The sequence below is a fragment of the Anser anser genome (assembly GCF_964211835.1).
Source record: "Anser anser genome assembly, chromosome: 3".
Lineage (NCBI taxonomy): Eukaryota > Metazoa > Chordata > Aves > Anseriformes > Anatidae > Anser > Anser anser.
Window position 1 is genome coordinate 1,221,933 of NC_139722.1, and position 14,522 is coordinate 1,236,454.

At 66.2% G+C, this 14,522-nt stretch overlaps 2 protein-coding genes across 5 annotated transcripts; both read right to left on the reverse strand.

Moving 5' to 3' along the window:
* Window positions 1–62: 62 nt before the first annotated feature.
* CHRNA2 (cholinergic receptor nicotinic alpha 2 subunit) lies at window positions 63–8,273 on the reverse strand. Of its 4 annotated transcripts, XM_083828638.1 has the most exons (8): window positions 8,146–8,273; window positions 5,541–5,801; window positions 4,222–4,376; window positions 3,497–3,541; window positions 3,201–3,310; window positions 2,899–2,959; window positions 1,879–2,823; window positions 63–1,562 (listed from the first exon to the last, which is right to left on the reverse strand). In XM_083828638.1, the coding sequence occupies exons 2-8, from the start codon at window positions 5,602–5,604 to the stop codon at window positions 1,437–1,439; spliced, it is 1,506 nt and encodes a 501-aa protein (XP_083684764.1). In that variant the 5' UTR covers window positions 5,605–5,801; window positions 8,146–8,273; the 3' UTR covers window positions 63–1,436. The 4 variants fall into 4 exon arrangements, with proteins under 4 accessions (XP_083684764.1, XP_083684763.1, XP_083684761.1 ...); XM_083828637.1 differs by having other exon boundaries at window positions 1,879–2,959; window positions 4,222–4,373; XM_083828635.1 differs by having other exon boundaries at window positions 1,879–2,959.
* Window positions 8,274–10,575: 2,302 nt separating this feature from the next.
* Window positions 10,576–14,210, reverse strand: LOC310896565 (uncharacterized protein). Its single transcript, XM_083828969.1, has 3 exons — window positions 13,867–14,210; window positions 12,114–12,538; window positions 10,576–11,711 (listed from the first exon to the last, which is right to left on the reverse strand). Exons 1-3 carry the CDS (start codon window positions 13,951–13,953, stop codon window positions 11,558–11,560), a joined length of 666 nt encoding a protein of 221 aa, XP_083685095.1. The 5' UTR covers window positions 13,954–14,210; the 3' UTR covers window positions 10,576–11,557.
* Between the last annotated feature and the right edge of the window lie 312 nt (window positions 14,211–14,522).

Consider the following 14,522-nt stretch of genomic DNA (forward strand, 5'->3'; position numbering starts at 1 on the left):
CCTGCCAAGGCGAGGGTGCCCCAAATCCATACGGGGCGCCAGGCTCTCCTTGCTCCCAGGACTGGCTAGCAAAACTATCCACAGCTCCTTTGCTTTTCGAGGACCATCAGGAACTCACGGGTAATTCAGGGAGGAGGCTTCTGCAGGGCAGCACGGCCACAAGAATGGGGCTCCCCCCAAAAAAAAGGGTTCACGGGGTGCACGTCGTGCCCCACGGGGGGTCCCCCAGAGGTTGTGCCCTGTCCCCAGCCGGGCAGGGCTGAGCTGAGAGGGGAAGGGAGCAGGAATGCGGCTGGTGAGGGGCTTTTGGGGGGGCTGATGTGGGGAGGAGACGAGCACAGCGGGCTCTGTAGACCCTACGGCTGGTGTGTGCCGGGTCAGACACACGCGTACCCGTGCACACATCCAGCCTGGGCACCCGCTGCCTCGCACGCCTTTCCTCAGCCCCACGCACGCACATCTCTGAGCCAGCCCGCATGCACCAGAGGGTGCGTGAGCGGCTGCAACGCCCCTGGGACGCGCACGTCTCTCGGCGGCACGCTTTATTCCAGCCCATTTCACTCCTGACAGCACAAAGTGTTTTCTGAAGCCTCTCAAAGGGCATCCAGCACCGCGGTGCCTGGGCTGGGCCCCTGGAGGAGAAAGTACTGCAGGGAAAATCCCAGTTCCAGGGCGCAGAAGAGACTAGGTCCCTCCTAAGCACGGGCCCTTTGGGGTACACGGAAGCTACAAGTTACAGCTGGATTGCAGAAGTCATCAGAGCAAGGGATTTGGGGGTCTGTAGGTGGTTGTAGGAGTGGGTTGGAGAGGACGATTTGCTTGGGTTGCCCCCGGGGGAGCGGGACCCCTGTGCTGATAGATCCAGCACCTCAGAGCGAGGCAGCACCCCAGGGTCCATGGCCCCGAGACCCAAGCAGACATCTGGGCTGGTGCAGGGTGATTGCTTGCTCTGGCTGGGATCGGCAGAGCAGGGCCCTCTGTCCCCTCCCGCGGCCGTTCCCCTTCCCCACAAGCCACCCGAAGCACTATCGCCTGCCCCACGTTTTGGTGACCGTGCCAGCCCGCGGTCCCGAGCACCCTGCGGTCAGGATGCATCCAGAAGCGTCTCCGGAGTCCTCTCTTCTTACCCAGCGCCTTGGAGTCACAACCAGGCGTGTCCCCTGGGTTCCAGGTAGGATTTGCAGCAGCTCAAGGAAGCAGGTGCCTCTCCTGGGTGCCTCCAGCCCGTGCTCAGTCTATGGAGAGGTGGTGCTGAGCCTTCCTCAAGGCCGGGATGGCCCCGACCCCCCTGGGCAGGACAGCCAGGAGCCATCCCACCCCACAACCCACAGGTTGCCCCCAGCACACACCTTGCTTCCCTCCCCCCCAGCACTTCCCACCCAAGGGTCCTCCATGGTCATGGCCGCATCCTGCCGAGCCTGCATTGCCCCCAGCCCCTAGATCATCCCCGCCAGGTAGGGCGGCAGGAAGAGCCCCACGGTGCCCAGCAGGCAGACGATGATGAACATCCAGAGGAAGATGCGGTCGATCACCATGGCCACGTACTTCCAGTCCTCCTTCACCTGCCAGGCAGAGAGGGGGCTGTGAGCGCGGGAGGGGGGCGGGCACAGGATGCAGCCCCTGGGGATCCCAAATTCACCCAGCTGGGGGTGGGGGCACGGGGGCAGTGGGTGCTGTCCTACAGAGCCCTGAGCTGACCCCCGGGACCATGCATCTCCCAGGAGGTGGCTGTGGACCTTCTCCTGGCTTTGGGTCCTCAGCACGGCAGGACGCAGCCGGGGGCCCCCCCACTGACTCCCCATGGAGGGATGTGACAGCAGCAGCACTGGGCTGGGGGGGTCCCCATCACCCCCCCAGCCCTGGGGGGCGCCCACTCACCGAGAAGTCAGCATCCTCGGCTCGCAGGTGGTCTGCGATGTACTGCACCCCCTCCAGGGCCTTCAGGATGCTGGGGGACAGCAGCAGCCCCCGGTCCGAGCCTGCCTCCTCTTCCTTGGGGGGCACCCGTGGGGCTGGGCCCCCCGATGCCTTCCCCGCTTGGCGCCCGCAGCCGTAGCGGCACTGGGTGCCCTGGGCATGGGAGCCTGCAGGGGGCACGCGGCCGGGGTACGCCTTCTCCTCCTCCTCTTCTTCCTCCTCCTCTTCCTCCTCCTCCCACTTGTCATCCACGTCGGTCTCCAGCCAGCAGCGGGAGGTGCTGAGCCTGGTCCCCGGGGGGTCGTACTGGCCCGCGGCCCCCTCGGCGGGGGGCAGCGCCGGGGGGCGCTTCATGAAGAGCCAGCGTGGGATGAAGCCCAGGAAGAAGCCGCGCACCCAGCGGGGCATGGTGTGGGTGCTGGGCGAGCGGTGGTGCACGTTGAGGACGAACACGGTGATGATGATGGAGAGCGTGACGAAGATCATGGTGAAGAGGAGGTACTCGCCGATGAGGGGGATGACCAGCGAGGTGGAGGGGATGATTTCGGTGATGAGCAGCAGGAAGACGGTGAGGGAGAGCAGGACGGAGATGCAGAGCGTGATCTTCTCCCCGCAGTCGGAGGGCAGGTAGAAGACCAGCACAGTCAGGCAGGAGATCAGCAGGCAGGGGATGATGAGGTTGATGGTGTAGAAGAGCGGGAGGCGGCGGATGACGAAGAAGAAGGTGATGTCGGGGTAGATCTCGGTGCAGCAGTCGTACTTCTTGGAGTTGTAGGTGCCGATGGCGTTTATGATGGCCCACTCGCCGCTCTCCCAGTAGTCCTTGAGGTCCACGTGGTGCTCCATGTTCTCCAGGTCGATCTTGGCCTTGTCGTAGGTCCAGGAGCCGAACTTCATCTTGCAGTTCTGCTGGTCGAAGGGGAAGAAGGTGACGTCGATGCTGCACGAGCTCTTGTAGATGGCGGGAGGCACCCACTTCACCTTCCCGTTGGAGAAGAGGTGGGCCTTCGTCATGTGCGTCACAGCGAACTCCCCGTCGGCGCTGTGGGGCAGAAAGGTGAGAGGGTTGGAGGGGGCTGAAGGGATGGGATGGGATGGGGTGGGATGGGGTGGGATGGGATGGGGTGGGGTGGGATGGGGTGGGATGGGGTGGGGTGGGGTGGGATGGGATGGGATGGGATGGGATGGGATGGGATGGGATGGGATGGGGTGGGGTGGGTGGGATGGGGTGGGATGGGATGGGATAAGGTGGGGGAGCTGGCCCTATGGACGCCCCGTCTCACTTGTTGTAGAGCACGATGTCGGGGATCCAGATCATCTCAGAGGGCACCCGGATGGAGGTGACGTTGTCGAAGTCCGCCGGGTTCCAGCGCAGCTTGTAGTCGCTCCACTCCTGGAGGGAGGCACAGAGGGCATCAGGTGGCCCTGGGTCTGCCCAGTGTCACCCTCCTCCTCCTCCTCCTCCGGCAGCACTCCCCAGGGGGATGACACCGCAGAGATGCCCCCAGCAGGGTCTCTGTGCACCAAATGCCCTGCCCACCTTGGCACGCTCCTGCCCGAGGAGGGCACAGGCTCCTACCTGCTTCAGCCAGACGTTCGTGGTCATCATTTGGTTCTTCTCATCCTGTGGTGGGGACGAAATGGGGAGAAATGAGAGGAGGTGGACAGAGAGGGATGCACTGCAGGGCGTGCAGCCCCCTCTGCCGCTGGGCTTCAGCTCCTGGAAGCAACTGGTACCAGTGCAAGGTGAGGGAGAGGCTGGCTGGCTGCTCGCTAGATGGCAGCAAGAAATAGGATATTGCAGCGCCCAGCTCCGATGGGAGGACAAGCAGAGCCCTACAAACAGGTGGATGGATGCTCCTCGATGCTCTCCTGCTCCCAAAAGGGAGGTTGGGGATGAGGGGAGCAGAGCCCCCAGCTTGTTGGAGCGCTGGGCAGGCGGGTGGGTGGCTTGTCACCCCCTGGAGATGGGCAGGGGGTGCTGCTGCCTGAAGCCCACCTCGCACCCAGTTTCCCCTGCCCGTGGTCAAGTAGACGGGTCGGAGCAGTGGGCAAGAAGTGGAAGGAGCCCTGAGCATCCCTGTGGGAGTGAGCCCTGGCTATTTCACTGCTGGGGCAAAGCTCTGTGCCCAGAGGGGCACCAAACTGTGCCCGAACTCATGAGCAGCTCCTCAGGGGGCTGAGATGGTTGCAGGGGACTCGCAGCCATGGCATGGGGATGGGGTGCTCCAGGGCAGCACCGTGGGGCCACGAGGACGGCCTCAGAGGTCCCAGGCTGGGGGTCCCCCCCAGTGGGCTACGCACCACGTCGATGAGCTGCGCGATGGAGAGCCCGAACTTCACGATGACCACGTCGGAGGTGTTGGGCACCGGCCGCGACCATCGGTTGTAGCCGGTGAAGAGGTGCTTGAAGAGGCGCTCCTCGGCGTGGCTGCGGGGCTGCTTCTGTGCCTGGGCTGCTGCAAAGAGATGGGGCTGGGGGCTGGGCAGGGGCAGGGCCAGAGCCCCCCCCGCACCCCCCAAAACGGAGCTGTGCATGGCCCCGAAAATAAAAGCGATGAAACATTTCATCCCCTTTCTCCCACTCTCTGCCCAGGGGGCTTTCTGCTCCCTGCTCCGTTAACACTCCACCTCAGCAGTGCTTGGGGCTGAAGGCAGGAACCCCCCAAAATTACTGGGTGGGGATTTGGGATGCTCTGGTCCTCTGCCCTGCTCGGGCAAGCTTCTCTTTGCTGCAGTGGGCAGGGTGCTGAACCCCACGTGGGGATGGGGAGAGGGGATTTGTCCCCTGCTGCACTGCTCCATGCTTGCTGGGTGGTGCAAGGACGACTTTGCAATGCCAGTCAGGAAACCCGGTGAGAAAATGCTGCTCTGGGATGGCTGAGGGTGCACAGGAGGGGTTGGCATTGCTCTCCGGTGCCGTCAGCCAGCCACGTGCCCGTGGCACATCGCTCGGCGCCAGCCGCCTCGGTCCTTGCTCACTGCAGAGCCCCATAAATTTCTGCCAGGGCTTCGCACAGCAAAGAGCAGCCAAAAAGACGTTGTGAGGGTGGCTGAGCCCCGAAGCAGGGCAGGTGTGCAGCTCCACAGCATCCCCTGTGCCCCCTGCGAGCTCTCCCCGTTGCTCGCCCCAGGGCAGGCGAGCCCAGCAAAGGGCCCTGGTTTCTCCTTGCACGCTGCTGGGGGGGTCCGGGAGGGCTGCTCCCAGATGCCCAGCTCCTGGGAGGTCCGGCACCGAGGGGAGGTGGAAGCAAAATCTGTTATTTTCCGCCCATCCAAGATTTCCAACAAGTCCGGAATGGACCTGGGGTCCCAGAGGTGCACCCCCCGGGGTCTTTGCAGTGCTGTTGACCCAGCACAGCCCCCGTGCCCCAGGTGCTGGGCGGATTCAAGCTGCTCTGAAGAGACACCGACCCCTTCCTAACGCGACCTGTGGTGGAGGACACGGTGCCAGCGTGGAAGCTGGGTCTGCCGAGGGGGCTGCGCGGAGGTAAAGTGGGAGGAAAATGGTTTTATACACACCCCACAGCCCCCACTCCCCAAATTAGGTTGGGACCCGCGGGAAGGCTGGGCTCGAGCAAAGGAAATTTGGGTACCCCAGGGAAAGCAAGAGCCGCCCTTACCCTCCTGGAAGGCGACGCAGCACCACGCGAGGAGGGGGACGATGCCACGGCAGAGCCTCCCCATGCTCCCTCCTGCCTGCCAAGCGCCTGCAGGGCGAGCCAAGGCGCAGGGACAGCGGTGGCCGAGGAGCCTCAGCGGGGAGAGCCACCATGGGGCACCTCCGGCGGGGTGTCCGGGGTGTCCCTGCTGCTGGTGAGCGCTGGAGGAGCCACGGATGGAGCTGGACGTCTGGGCTGAGGTCCCTGCCTGGAATTTTGTTCCTGAAAGACAGCAGAGAGCGGCACTGCCACCGCGATGCTGCTGCGGTGCCGCTCCGGGAGGCGGCAGTCCCGCTGTGGTCCCCTCCCCTCACCCTTCCTGGGGCCGAAACAGAAATCTGTCTCTGCCTTGTACCTGGACTGATCGGCGGCAGGGCCAGGGGAAAAACGTCCCCAGAGCATCTGCTCCCTGGTGGGTGGGTACCAGGGGGGTCTCCTCGCTGTCATCACGGGGCAGCCGAACCCCATGAGTGAAAGCCGTGGGGATCGGCAGAGCAATAACACAACAAATAACACGACCAAAACAGTCTGTACAGATAAAAAGAGGGGGGTCCTTGCAGAGCAGGCAGGCCCTGGGGGTATGGAAGGGCTTTAGGAGAATCTCGCTCTAAGCCTCGGTGCGAAACTTCAGGGCGGCTGCTTGGGAAGTGACGGGGGAGCTCGTGCCCCCAGGGGGGGAGCGTCCCCAGGCTCCCTGCCCACGGGACAGCACGGCGGGGGGGCGCGGAGCTGTCCCTGGGGAGGTTTTCTGGGAGATGGCACCGGCAGTGGGGCGAGGCGATGCACCACCCACGCTTACCCACCCACCCGTCATCCATCCATCATCTATTTATCCATCGCCCGCCCATCCATCCATCCATCCATCCATCCATCCATCCATCCATCCATCTACCCATCCATCATCCATCCACCCACCCGTCATCCATCCATCATCTATTTATCCATCGTCCATCCATCCATCCATCATCCATCCACCACCTATCCATCCCTCCATTCATCCATCCTTCCTTCCTTCCTTCCTTCCCTCCTTCCTTCGATTCCCTCCCCAGCAAGTCCAATCTCTTCCAGGGAGGAAACTGCTCACTCTGCGGAGGTCCCAAAAGCTCCTGCCCGTGCCTGCAAGGTGACCCCTCCGCACCCAACCCGAGCCCCGCCGCAGCCCCTGCTCTGTGGACAGGAACCGCCCCCACCCCGCAGCACAGGAGCCCCCCCAGCCCAGCACCGCTCCTGGTGGCCACCGAGCTCCCACCACCGAATTCCCACCCAGCGGCATAAAACCAAGGGGCCGTCATGGACTCGTCGTCAGTCTTTGCGCAGTTTCCAACTTGCGGCCGGGCTGATTAATAGGACGGAGGGGGTGGGAAACGGGAGGGGAAGCCATGGCCACTGCGCTGAGCTGGAAATTCCCCGTGTGGCCGAGCTGTCTGAAATGGGGGAGCCCAGGGGTGCCAGGGAGCTGCTCCCAGGCTCGGCTGCGGTGTGGGGAAAGTTGGGGCCCTCCCAAAGCTCCGATAAACGTCGGAGAGGGGAAGGAGGTGCTCTGGGTGATGGGGAGCAGGGCAGGAAATGTGGTGGAGGGGGGCGTGGGGTGCTCTACAGGGGGGGCAGGAGGCTGAGAGGGGCCTGTGGTGGACCCCATGTGGGATGGAGCCCATGGGGAACCATGCACCTGTGGGTGGCGGTGTGGTGGGGATGGGGATGGGATGGGGCTGGGGCTGGGGCTGGAATGGGATGGGATGGGATGGGGATGGGATGGGGATGGGGATGGGGATGGGGATGGGGATGAGGATGGGGATGGGGATGGGGACGGGGACGGGGACGGGGACGGGGACGGGGACAGGGACGGGGACGGGGACGGGGACGGGGATGGAGATGGGGATGGGGATGGGGATGGGATGGGGATGGGGATGGGGACGGGGACGGGGACGGGGATGGAGATGGGGATGGGGATGGGGATGGGATGGGGATGGGATGGGGATGGGGATGGGGATGGAGATGGGGATGGGGACGGGGATGGGTGGGGAGGGAGCTCCTGGGGGCTGCACCCCTGCAAGGACACTGCTGCCTTGGCCAGGAGGCTGTGCCCACTGCGTGGTGCCTGTATCCATCACCATCCCTCACGTCCTCCCTGACATGACCCTTCCCTGCAGCCCCCCCCCCCCGCTCCCCCACATCCTAACAATTTCCCGGTGGGTTCCCCCACACCCTTGGCACCCCACTGCTGAAGGCCGGACCCTTGGGTGCCGCGGGGAGCTCTCGGCACCCTGGGGTGCAGGCGGGGAGGCGGCGAGGAGAAGGGCTGCCTGCCAGGGAGCAGTGGGAGGCTGCCCCCCCTCCGTGCTCTTCTGCTCTGCTGATAACAGATTGATAAAGGACAGATAGCTGCGGGAGGGGGGGGTCCTGTCGGATGGGGGGGGTCCTGTCGGACGGGGGGGGTTCTGTTGGATGGCAACTTCGTGCGCAAGGGGAAACTTTCCCTGCTGCTCCCCTCCGCCCTGCCTCGAAACCGGGGGGGCTCCAGGGGACCCTCCCCACATCCTCTCTCCCACCCCGGCCACCCCCTTACCTGCCTCGGGCAGAGCCCGGGGGGGTTCCCCGGGGCCCCGTCCCCCGCCGCCGAGCGCAGCCCCGGGGATGCTGCGCCGGGGAGGCTCCGGCGAGCTCTGGGCTCCGGAGGAGGCAGCCTCGGCTCGTCCTCGGGGCGGGGACGGCAGGGGGAGGGCGAGGGGGGGGCGGCCCCGCTCAGCATCAGCCGCACGGAGCTCCTGCCCCCCCCCTCCTCCCCTCCTCCGCGGGGCTTCCCCGGGCGGGGGGAGGCTGCGGGCTCTGCTGGAGGCCGGGGGGGTCCCCTCGGCCGGGGGGGGGAGGGGGGAAGGGGAGGGGGTGCTGGGGGGGTGAGGGTGGGTGAGGGGGGGCGGGGGGGGGTGCAGGACGGCGTGGGAGGGGGCACTGCGTGGGGATGTCCGTGGGGTGTCCCCTGGGATGCTGCGTGCGGTGGTGCACAGGGATGGTGAATGGGGCGGTGCACTGGGATGTACTGGGATGTTGCACTGGGATGGTGGGGGGGTGTAATGGCATGGCGCATGGGGGTGGTGCACTGGGGTGGTGCACGGGGATGGTGGGATGGCGTAATGGGATGGTGCACTGGGATGGTGCACTGGGAAGGTGGGATGGTGCACTGGGATGTTGTATTGGGATTGTACACAGGGATGTTGTACTGGGATGGTGCACGGGGATGGTGCATGGGGTGTTGCACTGGGATGTACTGGGATGGTGCACTGGGATGGTGCACTGGGATGGTGCATGGGGTGTTGCACTGGAATGGTGCCCTGGGTTGGTGCACTGGGATGGTGCACTGGGGTGGTGCACGGGGATGGTGCATGGGGTGTTGCACTGGGATGTACTGGGATGGTGGGATGGCACACTGGGATGTTGTACTGGGATGGTGCACAGGGATGGTGCACGGGGATGGTGCGTGGGGCATTGCACGGGGTATATGGGGTATTCCAAGGAGCACTGGGTGCACAGCGCATCGCGTGGGGCATTGCAAGGGACGACCCGTGGGGTACTGCAAGAAGCATGGAAAGAAGAATCGCCTGCTGCCCGCCTCCTGGCACTGGGGGGGGCGGAAGCAGAGGACTGGGGGCAAACAGCCCCCAGGGTTCACCCACCTGCCTGGGGCTGGGGTTTGGGGCTAACCCGCCCGTGGGCAGGGCAGCTCCGGGGAGCAGCGGTGTCCCTGCCGTGGGCAAAACGCGGTGCACGTCTGGCGCTGGCCCTGCACCTCCCCGTGCCATGTCTCAGCCCCATAAAACGCTGCCAAGGGCTGTGGCAAAAGTGGGAGAGCAAAGCCAAGGCATCCTGCATCTCCCCACCTCGCAGAGCCTTCATCCCTCCACCCGCGGCCACTCACCGAGTCACCCCCGGCCAGTCCGAGGTGCAACAGGGGCTTGGGGACAGTGATGGGGACAAGGACAGGGATGGGGACAAGGACAGGGATGGGGACAAGGGCAGGGATGGGGACAGGGCTGCTTGCTCAGCTCCCCATCTGCAGGAGGATGGGAAACCCCGAGCCCACCGTGCTCAACTCCCCGAAGGCTCAGCCCCGTCCCCAGACCAGCCTCCCTCCTTCCTTCCTGCTAGGAAATGTAACGTGCAGCCTTCCTGCGACTGAAGCCCAGGACTGCAATTTCCAGCCCTGGGGGACCTGGGGAATCGTCGGCTTCCTTTCCCCCAGGAGATAAACGAGGAGGCAGAGCCGGGCTCGGGGGGGGGGGGGTGCCGGAATTTGCTGCTCCCCGCAAGGAATTTTCTGCGCCCCATCCTGCCTCCGTTCCTGGTGTCCTCAGGGTGCTGAGCACCAGCAACGCAAAGCCCCTGTGCGGGGTCCTGAGCCCATGGGGACATGTCCTAAGGCTGTCCAAAGGGCCAGGGGAAGGGGTGGTGGTGCTGGGGTTGCCCGGGTGGGTGCTGGGCCTGGAGGAGAAGGACAGAGGGATGAAGAAGAGGGACAGGGATCACCTAGGGAAAGCTGGGGTGCTGTGAGGACAGCCTAGGATGTGTGCTCCCTGGATTTGGAAATGGATCCGTGTCCAGGAGGGTGAGTCTGGTAAGGCCACGGTGAGCGAATCGGGAGAAAAAAAGACAACCGACGTCGATTTTCTGGGCAGGACATTTCTTCTGGACTCCCCGTTTTCTGGAGCTGACTTCTGGTCGGGCAGCGAGGGGGCTTGGGGGAAGCGCCCCCCCCCCCCCCCCACTGGCTGGGTCTGTCCCCGAGTGTCCCATGGGCACGGGGCAGCCGAGGGGACCGTGCCCGCTGCAGCCACGCCAGGAGGTGCAGATGCAAACGGTGCTGGAGGTGAGGAGCAGCCCGCAGCGAGCAGCCAGCGAGCCCTCCCCGTGCCATTTCGGAGCCGGAGGGGCTGCAGGCGGCCGCGGCCGTCCTCAGGCAGCAGAGGACGGAGATAAAACAGACACGGAGATCACGCCGACGCCTGGCAGAGCGCAATGCCTCTTTATTCCACTGCCTGCAGCGCCTGAAGTCGTGCCGCTGCCGCTGCCCCCGGGGATCCCTGCCTCGTGCCCAGCCCCGGGGCCGTACGGGGACGGCAGGGACCCCACGGCCGGCATGGCAGGGTGGCCAGGACACACCGTGCCCAGAGACCCCCCCCGGCTCCCGAATTCGCCAGGGTGTTCTGCCTCCAGCACTTTTCCTGGTGCCCAAACCCCCGTGGGCTTGGTGCACTCCGGATGCCAGCTTTGATTTACTGCTGGGTGGTTCGTGGCTATGCCCGGCGCTTCCCAGCGTGCGCATGCGCAGCCACCCTGTCCCCAGCCCTGTCCCCAGCCCTGCTGCTCCCCAGCCTCCTGCTCCCAGCAGCCGGGTTGTGACGGGGTCTTTTAGCTTGTGAGCCTGGACCAGGCTGGGGCTGCACGATGGATTAATGGGGGCTGGCGGTGGCTCTGCCCATGCGGGGACGCATCCAGGAGGGCTGCGATGTGGGGAGGTCACCAGCGGGATGCAGCCGAGCCCCAGAGGAGCTGGGATTCATTTTTAAGGCACTTTAGGGGTGCTGGGAAGCCCCGGGAACGTGCTCAGATGCTGGCGCACGAGTCTGGCAAGCTGCAAATGCTGCATGGACAAAGCACGCTCGGGGAGGGCCCAAGGGTGCAGGAGCCTGCAGCAGAGGGGGATCTCCCCGTGCACACGGGGCTGTGCTACAGCAGGGCGCAGCTCCTGCGGGATAAATGCATTAAAGACTTGGGGCTGGGGCTACGGGCAGCGCACAGCAGGCTGCAGCCTCCCGTCCCTCCCGGTGCCAGCCCGGCACCCGGCTTGTTCCGCAAACCTGGGGCCGCGCGGAGGAGCCGTGTGCCCCGAAAGCGGTGGGAGCGAGCTGGCTGGGGGGGCAAAAGAGGGTCCTACCAGCAAGCAAGGCCTTGCAGAGGGCAGGGGCAGAGCCCGGCCCCGCGTCCTAGGGCTGGGCGCCGGCGGCAGCGCGGGCGGCCGAGCGCTGCAGGCGCTGGTTGAGCTCGTCCTGGAGGCGGCGCGAGGAGGCGTCGAGGGCGCGGGCCAGGCGGGCGGTGAGCCGCAGGACGTGGGCCACCACGCGGACGTCCTTCCGCAGCCTGGGGACGGGGACAGAGCGGGCTCAGAGGCACCCCAGGGGGCTGCCCCCCCCGGCGTGGGCAGGGCTGCTCCTGGGGTTTGTATGGCTCGAGGGCCAAGCCGTCCTCCTTACATCGCACCCTGGAGTGAGCAGCGGGACCTGGCACGATGGGGACCTCCGGCCACCCCGTTGGGTTTAGGATAGGGGTGCATGCATGGGTAGTGACGGCAGCGGCTTGCTGAGCATCCAAATCCCACGTGCGCCCACCACGAGTCACCCTTGGAGCCCCCCCAGACCTGGTTTTTGGTAGCCTGGGGCTGGCTCCCACCCGCACCACTGGGGGTCACGCTCCCTCCTGCGCCCACCTCCTCCAGGGAGCACCCCCCTACCTCGCCTCCCCCTTCCCAAACCCGGCACTCACTTCTCCCTCTTCTCCACCGCCTGCGGGTGCTCGGTCTCGGCCACGTGCGCCTCCAGCTCCCTGCGGACGTTGTCCAGGCTCTCCTGGAACTCCCGGTTGGCCCCGCGGATGGCGGGCAGCGCCTCGGCGATCACGTCCTGGTAGCGGGGCCGGTGCTCCTCCAGCGCCGCCGCCGCCTCCACGTCCTGCAGGCTGGCCCTGGTCTGCTGCAGGAGGCTCCGGAGATGCTCCAGCTCCTCTCGGGAGGCCGAGGGGGGCGGCCGGGGGGGCCCGCAGGGGCTGGGGGTGTGGAAGGTGACGCCGCAGCGCTCGGGGACCCCCGGCACCGCATCCTCTTCTGGGGTCCCCTGGGTGCTGGCGCGGGGGAGCAGGGCACAGAGCCCCAGCAGCAGGCACCACGCGGGGCCCCGCGGGACCATGGTGGCCTGCGGGGAGACGGGGCGGGGGGGGGGGGAAAGGGGGGGGCTCAGCACCCTGCAGGGACCCTTGGATTTCAGTTGGCACCAGCGGAATTCCCCAGGCCCCCTTGTTTTTCCCTGCCTACAATTTCCAGCTGCTGGGATGCGGGGGTTCGGGGTGCTGAGCCCCACTCTCCCTGCGCCACCAGGACCCCTTCTGCGCCCCTAAGGTGCCAGGGGGAAACCGAGGCACGGAGGGGACGAGGCTGATCCAGCTAGGGGGGCTGCTCGCTGCCCAGACACCCCCCCCCCCCCCCCCTTCTGGCTCCAAGGAGAAGCAGGGGGCCGCGGCGGGGGGAGCAGACAATGCGGCTCTTTCAAAACCACCGCTGGAAACCGCTGGAAACCGCTGGCGCCGGGGCTGGCGGGTGGAGACCAGAGGCTGCCGGCGAGGGCGAGGAGGTTCTGGATGTCCCGGGGGGGGGTGGCAGTGCTCAGCCCCGGACCCCCCCTGCAGCAGGATGGGACGGGGAGGGAACGGGGCTGCTGGGAGCATCCTTGGGCGCAGCGAGCGCCCAGGGTCTCAGCACCCAGCCCCCCAGGGAGCACTTGGAGCCCCCCAGGGAGCGGAGATGGCTCCGGAGGCGCCGCGTGGGGACGGTGCGGCGACCGCAGCGGCGTCGTGCCCAGGGGCCTGACCGTGCCATGAGCTGGCCGGGGCTCAGCGCGGCCGCCCGGGCTCCCGCTGGCAGCGGGGAGCTGGAAGGAGCAGCACCAGGCCGGCAGGACTCTTGCCTTGCCTCTCCTCCCTCCCCGAAAAGGCTCCCGACGAGGAGAAAGCGGAGGCTGCGGACAATCCCCGTGCCCACCGGCGGTCCGAGCCGTGCCAGACGCCGGGTAAGGGGCTGTCAGCCGCTCCCCTGCTGTGGGACCACCACCGGTCAGTCCCCCGCGAGGGTTTTGGGGGGATTTTTTTTTGGGGGGGGGAGAAGGGGTGGGATGGGGGACACCGCGCCCCCAGCAGCGGGGTACCCACAGATGTTGAATGCATGGCTCCTCCGGGCTTGGACCCTGCCCAAAGCAGCCCCCCCCCCCCCCATCCCATAACCATCCCATCAGGGAATGCCCCAGCTGCGCTGCGCTTTGTTTGCAAAAATGCAATTCCCACCCCCCCAAGTCCCCGTCCCCGTCCCCCTCCCGCCGTGCCCCTTTGAAGCTTCAGCCTCACCGCTTACTGTGCAGATGGGGAAACTGAGGCAGGGGCCGGCATTGCGGGGCTCCCCCCTCCATGGCACACCGCGGCTGCTCGGCCCCCCCCCCCTGCAGCCCCCCCCTCCAGCCCCTGCCCCGCTCACCGCAGTGCTCAGCTCGGTGGCTGTCCCACGACGGGCACTGCCGGCGGCTCCGGAGGCTGGGGGCCGGCCCACGCTGCACACGCGCATGCACACGCGCGTGCACACGCACGCCGTGCTTGGCGCCGGGCACACCGTGCTTCGAGGGCTGCGTGCGTGGGGGTGTGCACACCGCCAGGCTGGGGGTGCTGCGAGTGAGGCTGGGATGTTGGCCGCGGTGGGCTCAGCCTCACACACGTGTGCATATATGTGCTAAGCGTGCCGACGTGCGCTGGGCGTGCACACACCTGCTTGGTGTGCATACGTTTGCTTGGCGGTGCACACGTGCTCAGCATGCGTGTTTGTGCACAGACATGGTTGGCATCCACACGTGCCCAGCAGTGCAGCAAATGCACATGTGCTCAGCGTGCACACGCGCTCAGCGTGCGTGTTTGTGCACACACGTGCTAGGCATCCACACACATGCCCAGCAATGCAGCAAATGCACACGTGCTCAGCGTGCACACGTGCTCAGCGGTGCACACACGTGCTCTGTGTGCACACACACACACACGCCCGGCAGTACAGACATGAGCTCAGTGCGCACACACGTGCTCAGCAGTGCACACGCATCCTCTGCACACTCACGCCTGCCTGGCAGTGTGCACACGTGCTCAGCA